The following is a 12984-nucleotide window of genomic DNA, read 5'->3' as shown; positions in this document are numbered from 1 at the left end:
GCCCCGTCGCTACAGTGTGTTGGGCCGAAGGCGAGGCTTCAGAGTAGGTCGTACAGGTCCTAATGGTCCCTCTTTGGCGGAAGGAGACACCTCAGATAGGTGAGGAGGGGGAAAATTGATCTTAGCCTTTCGGGCCTAGAATGGCGCCTTGCATTTGCACACAAAGTACCTGGCTGTGCCTGTTGGCTCCTGTCCTGGGGCAACAAGCTCCATTAATCTGACCTGAAAAATATTTCTGCTAGGGCAGTAGGGGCTGCCTGAAACCCGAGTCACAAGGCAGAATCCCAAGCCACATTTCCTAATTTTGAGGTTTATTTTAAAATTTGAGGGTGGTTAATAACAGATGTGCAACAAGAACTAAGGTCTCCTTATAGGCCACTGGTTACTGCGTGCTAATTGGAGTGCCATAAATTTACCATTTCTCTTCAAACTCATGCTGTCCTCTATTTGCCATATCCCCAGTGTTAGACCTAGAGTCACTTTCTAGTTTGGCCCCTAAGAAAATTCCTCATTCCAGTTGAGCTCTCCCTGTGCCACAAGCGAAGGAGATCTGATTGCTTAACCAGTGGATCTGGTTGTCATAGTTAACTCTACTTTTGGTCATTTGGACAGTTTCCAGTTTGGGGCAATTATGAACAATGCTGCCATGAATAATTTTATAAATGTCTTTTTGTAGAATATATATACACATTTCTCTTTATAGTTTATTTTATTTTAAAGATTTATTTGTGTTAGAGCATGGGGGGGGGCGGAGGGAGAGAAGCAGACTTTCACTGAGTGCAGAGACCAATATGGGGTTCAATCCTATGACCCTGAGATCAAGACCTGAGCAGAAATCAAGAGTCAGAGCCTTAACAGACTGAGCCACCCAGGCACCCCATATATACACATTTCTATTAGGTAGGTATATATGTCTATTCAATTTGGATAGATGTGAGCTATGGTCAGCAGAATAATGGCTCCCCAAAAGGTCTATGTCCTGATCCCTGGAACCTGTATTTTAGGCTACATGGCAAAAGGGAATTAAGGTTGCTAATCAGCTGACTTTAAAATAATTACTCTGGACTGTTCATTTTAGAAATAATCTGTTAACTATAAATATAAATATTCCAACTAAGAACACAAGTTCTGATTAATATCTTGCTTAAAATACTGCTAATAATATAATTAGATATATGTTATAAGTAACAATCCAGACTAGACCATAAATAAACGTGTAGAACAACATAATGATAAAGACAAGTTAAATGCCAAATATTAAAGGAGAGAATTTTTCAAGTGAAAAACTCCCAATGCATTTTATTCATAATGTAGCCAATTCAAGATGCTGGAGGAGATGTTGTATCTTCTGTGTTCTTGTTGGCAGCAATGAAGACAGAACTTTTTTATTCATTATCCTGTCCGGTCTCACAATCAGATGCAATCTTTGATTTGTTAGATACTTCATAATCTTGTATAATAAGCCTTAGGTGATTGATGATTTCCTTGTCAGCTGTTCTCATGTTAAATCCCAACATCTTCATAATAGTTTCTCGAAAACCAGAAAGCTACAAAAAAACACCAAAAACATAAGATACAGCGTTAGTTTTGGTCACTAACTTATTGTGTACAGTGAAATTGGTATCAGAAATGTAGTCTTATTAAACATTTTTTTATGAAATGTAACATTCTATATTCAAATTGTATTTTTAAGCTAGAAATGTGGTCTCTTCTATACAAGAACTCCTTATTTAAAAAGTCCTTTTCATTTTAAGAATGTATTTTTACACTTTATGGACTAAACCTAATTTTACTGCTGCTTGTTTTTCATCCCTAAGGAAATTCCTTTTTGGACTTCGGATTTGCTATATGGCAATAGTCGTCCCCTAAGCATATCTCTCTACTCCTCCAAAAACTACAGTGATCTTCTAAGAAAAGCAGTTATAACCACCCACAAATCATATATAAAGCACACGTAGGGAATATCACAGAATTCAGTTTGCATATAAGTGGGGAAATAAATATCCTAAACCAGCAGAGGCAGCTCCTGGGCCCACACTGGAGGATGCAGCTGGTTTCCAGTGGCATCCCAGAAATAGGACAAGGCATAAATGGGGAAATACTGAGAAGTCTAAGACTGGTGGGTCAGAAAACTGACAAGTGGGAAGGAAAAGAAAAGGGCTTAAAAGCACATGAGACCAAAAATGGCGGTCTTTTTTTTTTTTTTTTTTAAGATTTTATTTATTTATTTTTAGAGAGAGAGCTCGTGCCTACAAGCGAGCTGGGAAAGGAGCAGGGGTCGGGGAGAGGGAGAGAGAATCTGAAGCAGACTCCAAGCCCAGCACAGAGCCTGATGCGGGCCTCCATGCCACCACAAGCTCATGACCTGAGCTGAAACCAAGGTGATGCTTAACCAACTGAGCCACTCAGGCACTCCCAAAAATGGCAGTTCTGAAGGACAAGGTTTCTGAAGGGGAGAGGGAGATACTTGGAAGGGTGAGATATTCCTTGGAGGTTTGGAGATAAAGGAAAAGAAAAAAGCAAACAGTGGAAAATAAGGTAAACAAGAGTACTGCAGAATCAGGCATCATATAACCTCTCACCACAACATAAAAGGCTTGACTTTAGGAACTGCACTCACTGTGCCAACAGAAGAGAGTAGTATTGAGTTAAGAAACCAAGTAATCCCTGCCCTGTAACTACCCTAAAGCAGAAACACCTGAAATTGAGAGGGCAGGGCAATTAAAAGGATTTTATTTTTATAGATTTTATTTATTTGAGAGAGAGAGAGAGCCGGAGGAGGGAGAGAGAGAAGCAGACTCCCCACTGAGCAGGGAGCCCACATTGGGCTCTATCCTAGGACTCTACCCCAGGATTCTGGGATCATGACCTGAGCTAAAGGCAGACACTCAACCAACCGGGCCACCCAGGCACCCCTACTAAAAGGATTTTAAAGTGAATAGGTATATAGCAAATAATATCCCTCCAAATTTCTTTAAGAAGAAAATAGCATAATCCAAACTAGTCAGGTGATGAAAATACTCCCTGCAAAAAGCTGCCATGGGGCAGAAGAAACATGTTTGACACAATACCCGATATGGATTAAATTTCAGGGGCGCCTGGGTGACTCAGTTGGTTAAGTAACTGACCCAAGCCCAGCACAGAGCCTGATGCGGGCCTCCATGCCACCACAAGCTCATGACCTGCTGCTTGTTTTTCTGGCTCAGGCCATGATGTCATGGGATTGAGCCCCTCCACAGGCTCCGTGCTCAGCGTGGAGTCCGCTTGTCCCTCTCTTTCCTACCCCACTGGCATGTGCGTACTCTCTCTCTCTCACAACTAAATAAATAAAAAAATCTTTAAAATTTTTTTCAAACAAGGATTTGCAGACATGGGGTGGGGGGCAGGAACATCTCTATTTTGAATCAGAAATGCAGTAATTCAGAATACAAATGGACCAAAAATGATATCAAATATGCCTTATAGATAAGGAAGATGTGATGGTTGAACTCAGGCAAGAGTAAGACAAAGTCATCTCAGAAGCATAGTCAACTACAGAGTACCCAAAGGAGAAGAGATCTGACTGAAAGTATAGTAAGGATATTGACAATAAAAACAAGAATATAAATATGCAGAAGCTCAAAAAAAAATAATATGATTTTATGTTTCAAGAATCTTTTAAGGTAATTGGTTAAAGTTACATATTTCTTAAGCTACTAGTAACAGAGATGTGGCATATAATTCCACAGTAGCCCCCAAAATTATCAGTTAGCCTTTTAAAATTTCTCTTAAGGGGTGCCTGGGTGGCACAGTCTGTTAAAGCATCTGACTCTTGGTTTCGGCTCAGGTCGTGATCTCAGGGTTGTGATCTCAGGGTTGTGAGGTCAAGCCCGGAATCGGGCTCCGAGCTCAGTGCAGAGTCTGCTTGAGGTTGTCTTTCCCTCTCCCTCTTCCTCTGTCCCTCCCACTTGTTCTCTCTCTTTCTTTCTAAAATAAATAAGTCTTTTTAAAAATTCTCTTACAACACCTGCTTTATAAATGTAGTGAAAATCTAGGCAAATTTAGAAGCACTACCCTCTTTTCCTAGAAAGTGGCTCAGCCCCAGACACATGGTTTCCCCCTGAACTTCCATGCTCTGACATCTTTCCTCTTGTCATGGGTTACTCAGAGGATATATATGCAAACCTAAGTGAAGATAGTCATATATGCCACCCCTTGCCACTGTGGATTCACAAGGAGTAGGCATTTGACCTAAGCTGGGCTTTCTTAGACCCTTTCCTGGGACTCTCTCTCCTGTCACACAATCTTTAAACATAAAGCAAGCTGACACACATAGAGATGCCAAGAAGAGATGGTGAGAAAAGCTTTAGAAGACTCCAGGTGCTGACCCTGTAGCCCAGGTGCCGCTCTTGCCCGCTCTGAGGCCTGGTTGTTTAACTCACCTTTGATTCCATAAGCCAACAAACTCCTTTTTGTCTGGCTTAGATAGACTCTAAGTTGAGATGGGTGTTGATCCCTTTAACTTAAAGACTCTTTATAATGAACAAAACAAACCTCTTGTTGTTGTGGTACTTTATCAAGTGTGCTCTTTGCTGTGCAGAGCTCAGGAGTGACTGCATCCAACAGCTGATGGACCTTCTCTTTGTCCCCTCTTGCCTCTTGCTTGGCAGAGTCTAATGTAGTTTTCAAGTTGTCTGTTTTCATAACTGCTTTCCCTCTCATTGCTTCAACTTGTGTTAAAGATTGCCTGAGCTTTTCGATTGTTTTGTCCTGTGAGGGTATAAGGTTGGGGGACAGGGAGATGACTAATTAGATCTCTTCTAAATAAAAGACAAGGTGCATGATATAACCCATGCTTTTTTTCCTTCTTCTTCTTCTTTTTTTTTTTTTTTTTTTGGAAGATCTGATATATGGAAAAGAAAGAAAATTCCACAATTTATGAATTAAGAGGATATTTCTCAATCATCATACTCATCAATAACTAACAGTCACTGAGCACTTTTATAAACTTAGGATTTAAAGAGGTTTAATGAGTATTCATGTCCTCAGAAGTCTTACAGCCTCTGCTAACCAAATTCAGAAATAGAGAAAATAACTGGCTTTGCAGTAAGATAAATATTGCTGATAAAATAGCAAAAAAAAAAAAAAAAAAAAAAAAAAAAAACACACAAAAAACACAAAACATTGATCCATAAGTATTTAGTGACACCTTTGGTTTAAGGCATACAATGTATGTTTGAAATACTACAAGTGAAGCTTGATATGGAGAAGATCCAAAGAGAAGCCTCCAAAAATGAATAAAACTTTTAACTTTTACCCTATAAAGACCAAAATAATATGAAAAGAGCAAGAACTCTAGAATCCTAACATTTAGAATACCAGTTACCTTTGAGAAGTAGGGAAGAGAATATATGAGGGCTTCGGTGGGGTTGATAATACTCTGGTTTTTAAGGGAAGTGGTAGATGTCCATGCATCTAATTTTATTATCCAATATGCCTTAATATTATATATACTCATGTGTGTATATAAAATAACTTTAATGTTAATTTTAAAAAAATTCAATAAGAAACATGCAGCTAAAATAGTAACAGACCAAAGTTTAAGGGAGTTTTTGAAACCCTCACTTCCTTTACTTACCTTCAGGACATTTACTTTTGTAAGTTGAATTTTCATACTTTTATTTGACAATTTCAAATCACTGAGCTGTTTCTGAAGTTTCTGAATTTTCTCCTCTAGTCTCTGCGTTGTAGTAATCTGTAAATTCTGCTGAATATTCAATAATGTTTGTTGCTCGTTTTCTTTCTCTAGCTGTTTGGACATCTTGCCATGCTCGTCTGTCCACGAATTCTTAGTTCCAGAGTTTTCCTGTGCAGAAATCAACAGTATTGAAGTAAAGAAGTTGTGCTTTAAGGTGGTATTCCACACTAGCATACCAGATCTACTCTAGGCTAATAAACTGCGGACAGTAATACTTGCGTACATAAAATATTTTTTCACCATAGATATGCATTATTAAAATAATCTGGAAATAAAATATGACAATAAAGTTGATGGCTCAGTGCTAACAATTTTATAAACACCAGATGATGGTAACATAGATTATAACAACTTTTCTAGCAATGTATACAAGGAAATAAATATTTAAAGATTCATACACAAAGATGTTCTTTTTTTCTTTTTTTTTTAAGATTTTATGTATTCATTTGACAGAGAGACAGCCAGTGAGAGAGGGAACACAAGCAGGGGGAGTGGGAGAGGAAGAAGCAGGCTCCCAGCGGAGCAGGGAGCCTGATGTGGGGCTCAATCCCAGAACCCTGGGATCACGCCCTGAGCCGAAGGCAGACGCTTAATGACTGAGTCACTCAGGCGCCCCAACACAAAGATATTCTTTACATTATTTGTAACATGAAAAATAGAAACAATGCAAATGTCAAAAAAAGAATAAATAAATTACATACGATTGATTAAGCATTCCCTAAAAGTCAAGTTCCAAAAACATCTACTAAGAGAAAATGCTAGTGATATAGCTAACTGAAGGGAGCAGGATTAAGAAAAACTATGCCTGATGTTAACACTGGTTATCTCACAGTGGTAGGATTATTGGTGATTTTAATTATATTCTTTCTAATAATCTGTACTTTATGAAGTTATTACCAGCAAAAAAAAAGAGGGTATGCAAATTTAATAAAAATACCATACATTTTCATTATATATAAATCAAAAGCTAGTAAAATTTATATTAAAAAAGAACCACTGGTTCTTTGGAAAAATAAAATAGATGTCCCAAGCAAGCCTGGTTAAAGAGGAAAAAGTGGGGCGCCTGGGTGGTGCAGTCGTTAAGCGTCTGCCTTCAGCTCAGGGCGTGATCCCAGCGTTCTGGGATCAAGCCCCACATCAGGCTCCTCCGCTGGGAGCCTGCTTCTTCCTCTCCCATTCCCCCTGCTTGTGTTCTCTCTCTCACTGGCTGTCAAATAAATAAATAAAATCTTTAAAAAAAAAAAAAGCATCTGCCTTTGGCTCAGGTCATGATCTCAGGGTCCTGCAATTGAGCCCACTGTCAGGCTCCCTGCTCAGCGGGGAATCTGCCTCTCTCTCCCCCTCCCCCCACCATGTGCGCTCTCTCTCTCTCTCAAATAAATAAAATCTTAAAAAAAAAGGGGGGAAAGAGAGAAACTAAAAATACATAACATTAGGAAGGAGAAATATACAGAATGCATATATATAGAAAGTATGAAAATAATTCTAAAAGAATATTTTGTAACTCAGTGGCAATAAGTTGAAAATCTAATAGAAATACATTATTTTCTAGACAACAATAATATGCAATTATGTCCGGAAAACTCAAAAAACCCTAGTAAAGAAAACTATTGGATTTAGTAAGTGAATTCAGTAAGATGGTAGATAATTAATAAAAATATAAACGTATCAAATGCAGGGTGCCTGTGTAGCTCAGTCAGTTAAGCCTCAGACTCTTGATTTCAGCTCAGGTCATGATCTCAGGGCCCTGCGCTAGGCTCTGCACTCACTGGGAAGTCTGATTGAGATTCTCTTTCTCCCTCTCTCTCTGCCCCTCCCCCCAGTTTGTGGGCCTGTGCAAGATAAATAAATCTTTTAAAAAATATATCAAATGCATTTATGTATATTAGTAATAACCATTTCAAATAGAAATGGGGAAAATGGACGGAAAATCTATAAAACACCTAGGAATAAATTTTACAAGAAAGATTTATATGAAGGACTTACAGGACTTACATGAACAGAAGTACAAAATCCTGTTAGAGTATATAAAATAAAATCTGCTAAAGGGAAAGAGAACATGTACCAAATTATCAAAAATTACCAATCACTAATTTATAAATATTTAAATTACAGATATCTGAAATAGTAGAAGTATATTTATAATCTTATTTTAAATACACATTTTGAAATATTGATATTCAAAAAATATTTTTAATTTGTCAAATATTACAAAGCTGACTGAGTAAATAGTAAACTGTATGTACAAATTCCCACTTTGACAGGTATAAAATTTACATTGAATTATTACACTCACATAGTGTTATCATTGACCTACTTTATTTTTGTCCTCTGTTATTACTTTAAATGTATTCTGTTGGGGGGTGCCTGGGTGGCTCAGTTGGTTAAGCATCTGCCTTTGGCTCAGGTCATGATCTCAGGGTCCTGAGATGGAGCCCTATGTCAGGTTCCCTGCTCAGCGGGGAGTCTGCTTCTCCCTCTGCTTCTTCTCCCCAGCCCTTCCTACTCGTGCTCTCTCTCTCAAATAAATAAATAAATAAAATCTTTTTTAAAAAATGTATTCTGTTGGACTAATTTTTCATCTCCCACTAAATGAAATTTAGGGCAAGGCCTTGTTTTCTCTGATCACTTTGTTTCTTTTTTTTTCTTTTTTTAAAAAGATTTTTTTTATTTAGTTATTTGACAGAGAGAAAGACAGCCAGCGAGAGGGAACACAAACAGGGCAAGTGGGAGAGGATGAAGCAGGCCCCCAGCGGAGGAGCCTGATGCAGGGCTTATCCCAGGGATCCAAGATCACGCCCTAAGCCAAAGGCAGACGCTTAACGACTGAGCCACCCAGGCGCCCCTGATCACTTTCAGTTTCATGTAAAAATTATAACTTTACCTTTACTCAAAGTTGTAGGTACTCAGCATACTTTTTCCAGAATCAAGGATACAAAAATCATCAGAGATACTGACAATTCGAACCATATGACTAATATGCTTGAGCATTAGCTATGTATGGAACTCTACACCCAACAAACAGAGAACACATTCTTTACAAGCACGTATGGTACAGTTACCAAAATCAACCAAGTATTAGCTGTGTAAGAAGTCTCAATAAATTCTCAAGGATCATATACTTCTGGCATATTGCAATCAAATACAAAATTCTTAAAATCCCATATATCTGGCAACTTAAAAATATATTACTATATTCAAAATGAAAAATAAGGAAAATGGTACATGTCAATATTTGTGGAACAAAGCTGAAGTACCTCTTGACAGGAAAATTATGATATAAATAAGTACATTTATCAGGAGATGTGAAAGGTTAAACATAAACCAGTTGCTCTTATTCTTTCTCTTCTTATTCTTCCTTTCCTTTCTTTTCTTCTCTGGACATTTCAGTCCTAAAGCCATTAAGTGGGCAGAACAAGGCAAGCACTAGAATGACGAGAGAAATGCTATGACCCAAGCAGATGACAAAAGTGGACATAGAGGAGGGCTGCCCCGCAGAGGGACTCAAAGCCTGACCGGGGTGAGAGGATAGCCCACGTGGAGAGGTGACCCGCCATAAGTGTAAGGGCCTGAACAGGGTGAGGAAGACACACACACAGTTTTGAAAATTAATAAGAACAGACTGGAAACCAAATAGGAAAATGGGTAAAGGAAACAAAAGGCAAAGACTAAAAAGACTAAAAACTAAAAATCATAAAGAAAATGTTCCAACTCATTAACACTCAGAGAAATGCAGATTAAATTAGTAATTATACCCACTGAAATGGAAAAAAGAAGGAAGCTGGTCAATGCCAAGAAATTACAAGAATGTGGAGATTCAAGAACCCTCATGTACCTCTGGTGGGACTATCGTTCTGTGTGAGCTGACTGGCAGTACTTAATCAAATTAAGTGTACGGATACCCAAGGAGCCACCAACTCCAATCTTGAGCAAACACCCCTAAGAAATTCTCTTACAGGTCTATAGGGAAACTTGTACAAGGATGCTGGTAGCAGGGTTTGTGGTGGCAGAAAGACAGAGGTAACCAGGGTATTCATCACTGAGGAGTGGACAGGCAGAGCATGGCAGATATGCACTCTGTAGAACTCCATGTAATAGACAGAAGCAATGAACTAGATGAACACATAGCAACACTAAGTGGAACTTAAAAATACAATGCTGAGTAATAGAATGAGGTTTTGCCACAGTACCATTTATGCAAATTAAAATGTGTATAAAATTATATTTAAAAGAACATAGACAATTGACCCTTGAACAACATGGGTTCGAACTGTGCAAGTCCACTTATACACAGATTTTTTGAGACATATGGTACAGCACTGTCAGTGTATTTTCTTTTATGATTTTTCTTAATATTTTCTTTTCTCTAGCTTGCTTTATTGTAAGAATACAGTATATATAAATATGGCAAACAAAATATGTGTAAATTGACTATGTGATCAGCAAGGCTTCTGGTCAACAGTAGGCTCTTAGTAGTTAAGTTTTGGGGAGAGTCAAAAATTATACATGGGGATTTTTGACTGCATGGAGAGGGTGTCAGTGACCCTAACCCCCTACGCTGTTCAAGGGTCAACTGTATGAACAAAAAGATATACATTAAACACATTAGATTGATCTCCTTTGTTTTTGTTTTAAGTCGGCTCCACACTGTGGGGGGCTTGAACTCACGACCTGAGATCAAGACCTGAGCTGAGATCAAAAGTTGGACGCTTACCGGACTGAGCCGCCCAGGCATCCCAGATTGATCTCCTTTGAAAGAGGGAATGGGAAAATGGACTTAAATGGAATAAATAATAATAAACAAGAGAAAGCCCTTTCATGGCCCAAGATACTATTTTATGAACCACAGAGTTTGATTAACTCAATCGTCTGCATCTGAGTTCCAAATTGTAAGGAGTAGAGAGGCAAAGGAATCCAAGAAACCAACATTTTAAGAAAAGGGGGAACTCAACCTAGTTAGTAATCAGGTAAATGTTAAAACTGTACTATTTTAACCCAACTGTCTCTCTCTGTCTCTAAAAGAATGACATCATCCAATGCTGCCTAGGCTATGAAGAAGAAAGAGGTACTCCCATATTTCTATTTGGAAAGTGAATTCCTTCTGCCTTTTGGAAGTAGCTTTAAAAGTTAAAATACTCATACACTGTGATCCTACAATTTCTCATTTAGAACTCAATCAGAAAGCACCAATGTGGAAAGATATATATATATTGCTCCATTATTTGTAGTGGTATAAAAGGTGGAAATATTCTGATAGTCCATCAATTGGGAACTGATCAAATAGATAAGTTATACACACTCTGTGGACCACTATGCAGCTATTAAAGGAATGAGTTAAATCTTCATCTTTTAACTTAAGAAAATACCATGAAGTACGTAACTTCTTACCATGTAAGAAGAGTATTTGACTAGCATAGTCCCAGTTTTATAAAAATGTCACCACCCACATATATGTACTTGTATATTTCCATAATTATTCCATGGCAATAATTGTAGAAGATACACACACTACTGGTTACTGAGGTAAAATAGGCAGAAAGAAAGTTGAGGAAAACTATTCTTTCTTCAAGTCTTTTAACTTGATTTCAAGAGCTGTAGAAAGCATGTGTTACTTGAATATTCTTAAAATTTAATATAATGTTTTAAAATGTTTGCAGGGAAATGAAGAATTATTGATTACATATTCAGGAACAGAGGTAGAAGCTGGATTTATCCTTAGACTCTGTGGAGAACATAGTTAATACCACTTCACTAAGCACTGGAAGTTTTCTTTTTTTTCTTTTTTTTTTTTTTCTTGTTTTAAGATTTTATTTATTTGACAGAGAGACACACAGTGAGAGAGGAAACACAAGCAGGGGGTGTGGGAGACAGAGAAGCAGGACTCCTGCAGAGCAGGGAGCCCGATGCAGACCTGAGCCGAAGGCAGACACTTAACCAACTGAGCCACCCCGTCACCCCTGGAAGTTTTCTAAACTCAGTGCTGGATGCATATGGTGAAGGAGTGTAATGAAAGACTAAATGAGTGAGTGAATGAGTGAGAGTATGCTTTGAGCCACAGCAGTTACAGAAAGAGTATAACATAGGTATGATGTGACAAGCACATCTACTGAGAGGTAATAAAACAGAATTTTTAAAAAATCTCCTGAAAACAAATTATATTGTACCCTACCTGTTTCCATCCCATTCTTAGAATTGACGCTTTCCTGTCTTCCTTACAGACACAGAGACATGGAGTGTCGCGAAGGCACTGGTCTACATAGCAATTACGAGGAATAGCATCGCTGGCCCCTTCCTGATACTCCTCATATCTAGCTGACACAGTGCCTGATGTTCTACCTGTACAGTCATTCCTTTGAGTTCCTTTCCTTCTAATCTGCTTTTTAAAGTACATTAAGAAATACACTAACAAATGCCCTCACAATGAATACGGAATATGTATGTATTAAAGAAATGAGAGATATGGAACAAGGAGAGGTTTTTTTGATAAAAGCAGAAGGTTTAAAGGTTTGTAGCAAATTTTCCTCTCTTTTCCAATATTAAGTATAAATAGTATTAACAGCATTAATATCTAGTATCTAATAAACATTAGATAATATAATAAAATATGGTTGTTTTCACTGTCAAAGAAATGCCTTATACAGAAAATTCTTACTTCATTCCTGTCCAAGTCTAAACTCTCTTGCAAAAAGTCATTAACAGCAATTCTTCCTTCTGGACATTTCAAGGGTCTTTCTCGTTCCCTACACCTGTCTTGCATTTGGGATGATTCTCCAGCGGCTTCCTCAGAGTGACGCTGCAGCAGCTCCAGGCGCCGAGTGAGCGTCAGAATTTCCTGCTGGAGGTCTTCAGTCCTCTGTGGGGAGAGAGGATAGCCAAAACTCCTGATGGCCCATGATTTCTATTTCATTTCAAAACTATGTGCAAGTTCTACCGATACCGACACTGTAGAAACATTACATTACTCACTAGGTGAGTGGCGAAGACTTAAGATTTGGCATGTATCAGCTGGATTTAGGAAAAGAAATGGAAAGGTTTGATATACAAAATGAGACATTTTAGTTAGTATTGAGAAATAAAATTGTACAATTTTAAGCAAAAAGTGAAAAAAATGGAACTCTACAATAAACAGACTGCAACAGATTTTACGAACACATTGAACCTAAGCAATACCTATCTTTGTTTGAATTTTAAGGTGAAGAGGCATGAAATTTTACTCAACTGATTTGGACGTGACAAGGAGTTATATC

At 38.1% G+C, this 12984-nt stretch overlaps 1 protein-coding gene across 16 annotated transcripts in view; it reads right to left on the bottom strand.

Annotated features, from left to right (window-relative positions):
• Positions 1-1257: 1257 nt before the first annotated feature.
• The window catches only part of LOC113246311 (coiled-coil domain-containing protein 170-like), a 45821-nt gene continuing 34094 nt past the window's right edge, over positions 1258-12984 (bottom strand). For all 16 annotated transcript variants that reach the window (XM_057318596.1, XM_057318598.1, XM_026486887.4 and 13 more), the window contains 4 exons: positions 12390-12590; positions 5618-5845; positions 4534-4749; positions 1258-1547 (listed from right to left, as the gene is read on the bottom strand). In XM_057318596.1, coding sequence (XP_057174579.1) covers positions 1386-1547; positions 4534-4749; positions 5618-5845; positions 12390-12590 — 807 coding nt within the window. In that variant the 3' untranslated portion in view covers positions 1258-1385. The remainder of the gene's footprint in view (positions 1548-4533; positions 4750-5617; positions 5846-12389; positions 12591-12984) is intronic.

The sequence above is a fragment of the Ursus arctos genome, unplaced genomic scaffold, assembly GCF_023065955.2.
Source record: "Ursus arctos isolate Adak ecotype North America unplaced genomic scaffold, UrsArc2.0 scaffold_25, whole genome shotgun sequence".
NCBI classification, from domain to species: domain Eukaryota; kingdom Metazoa; phylum Chordata; class Mammalia; order Carnivora; family Ursidae; genus Ursus; species Ursus arctos.
This window is presented reverse-complemented; position numbering and strand designations above follow the sequence as displayed.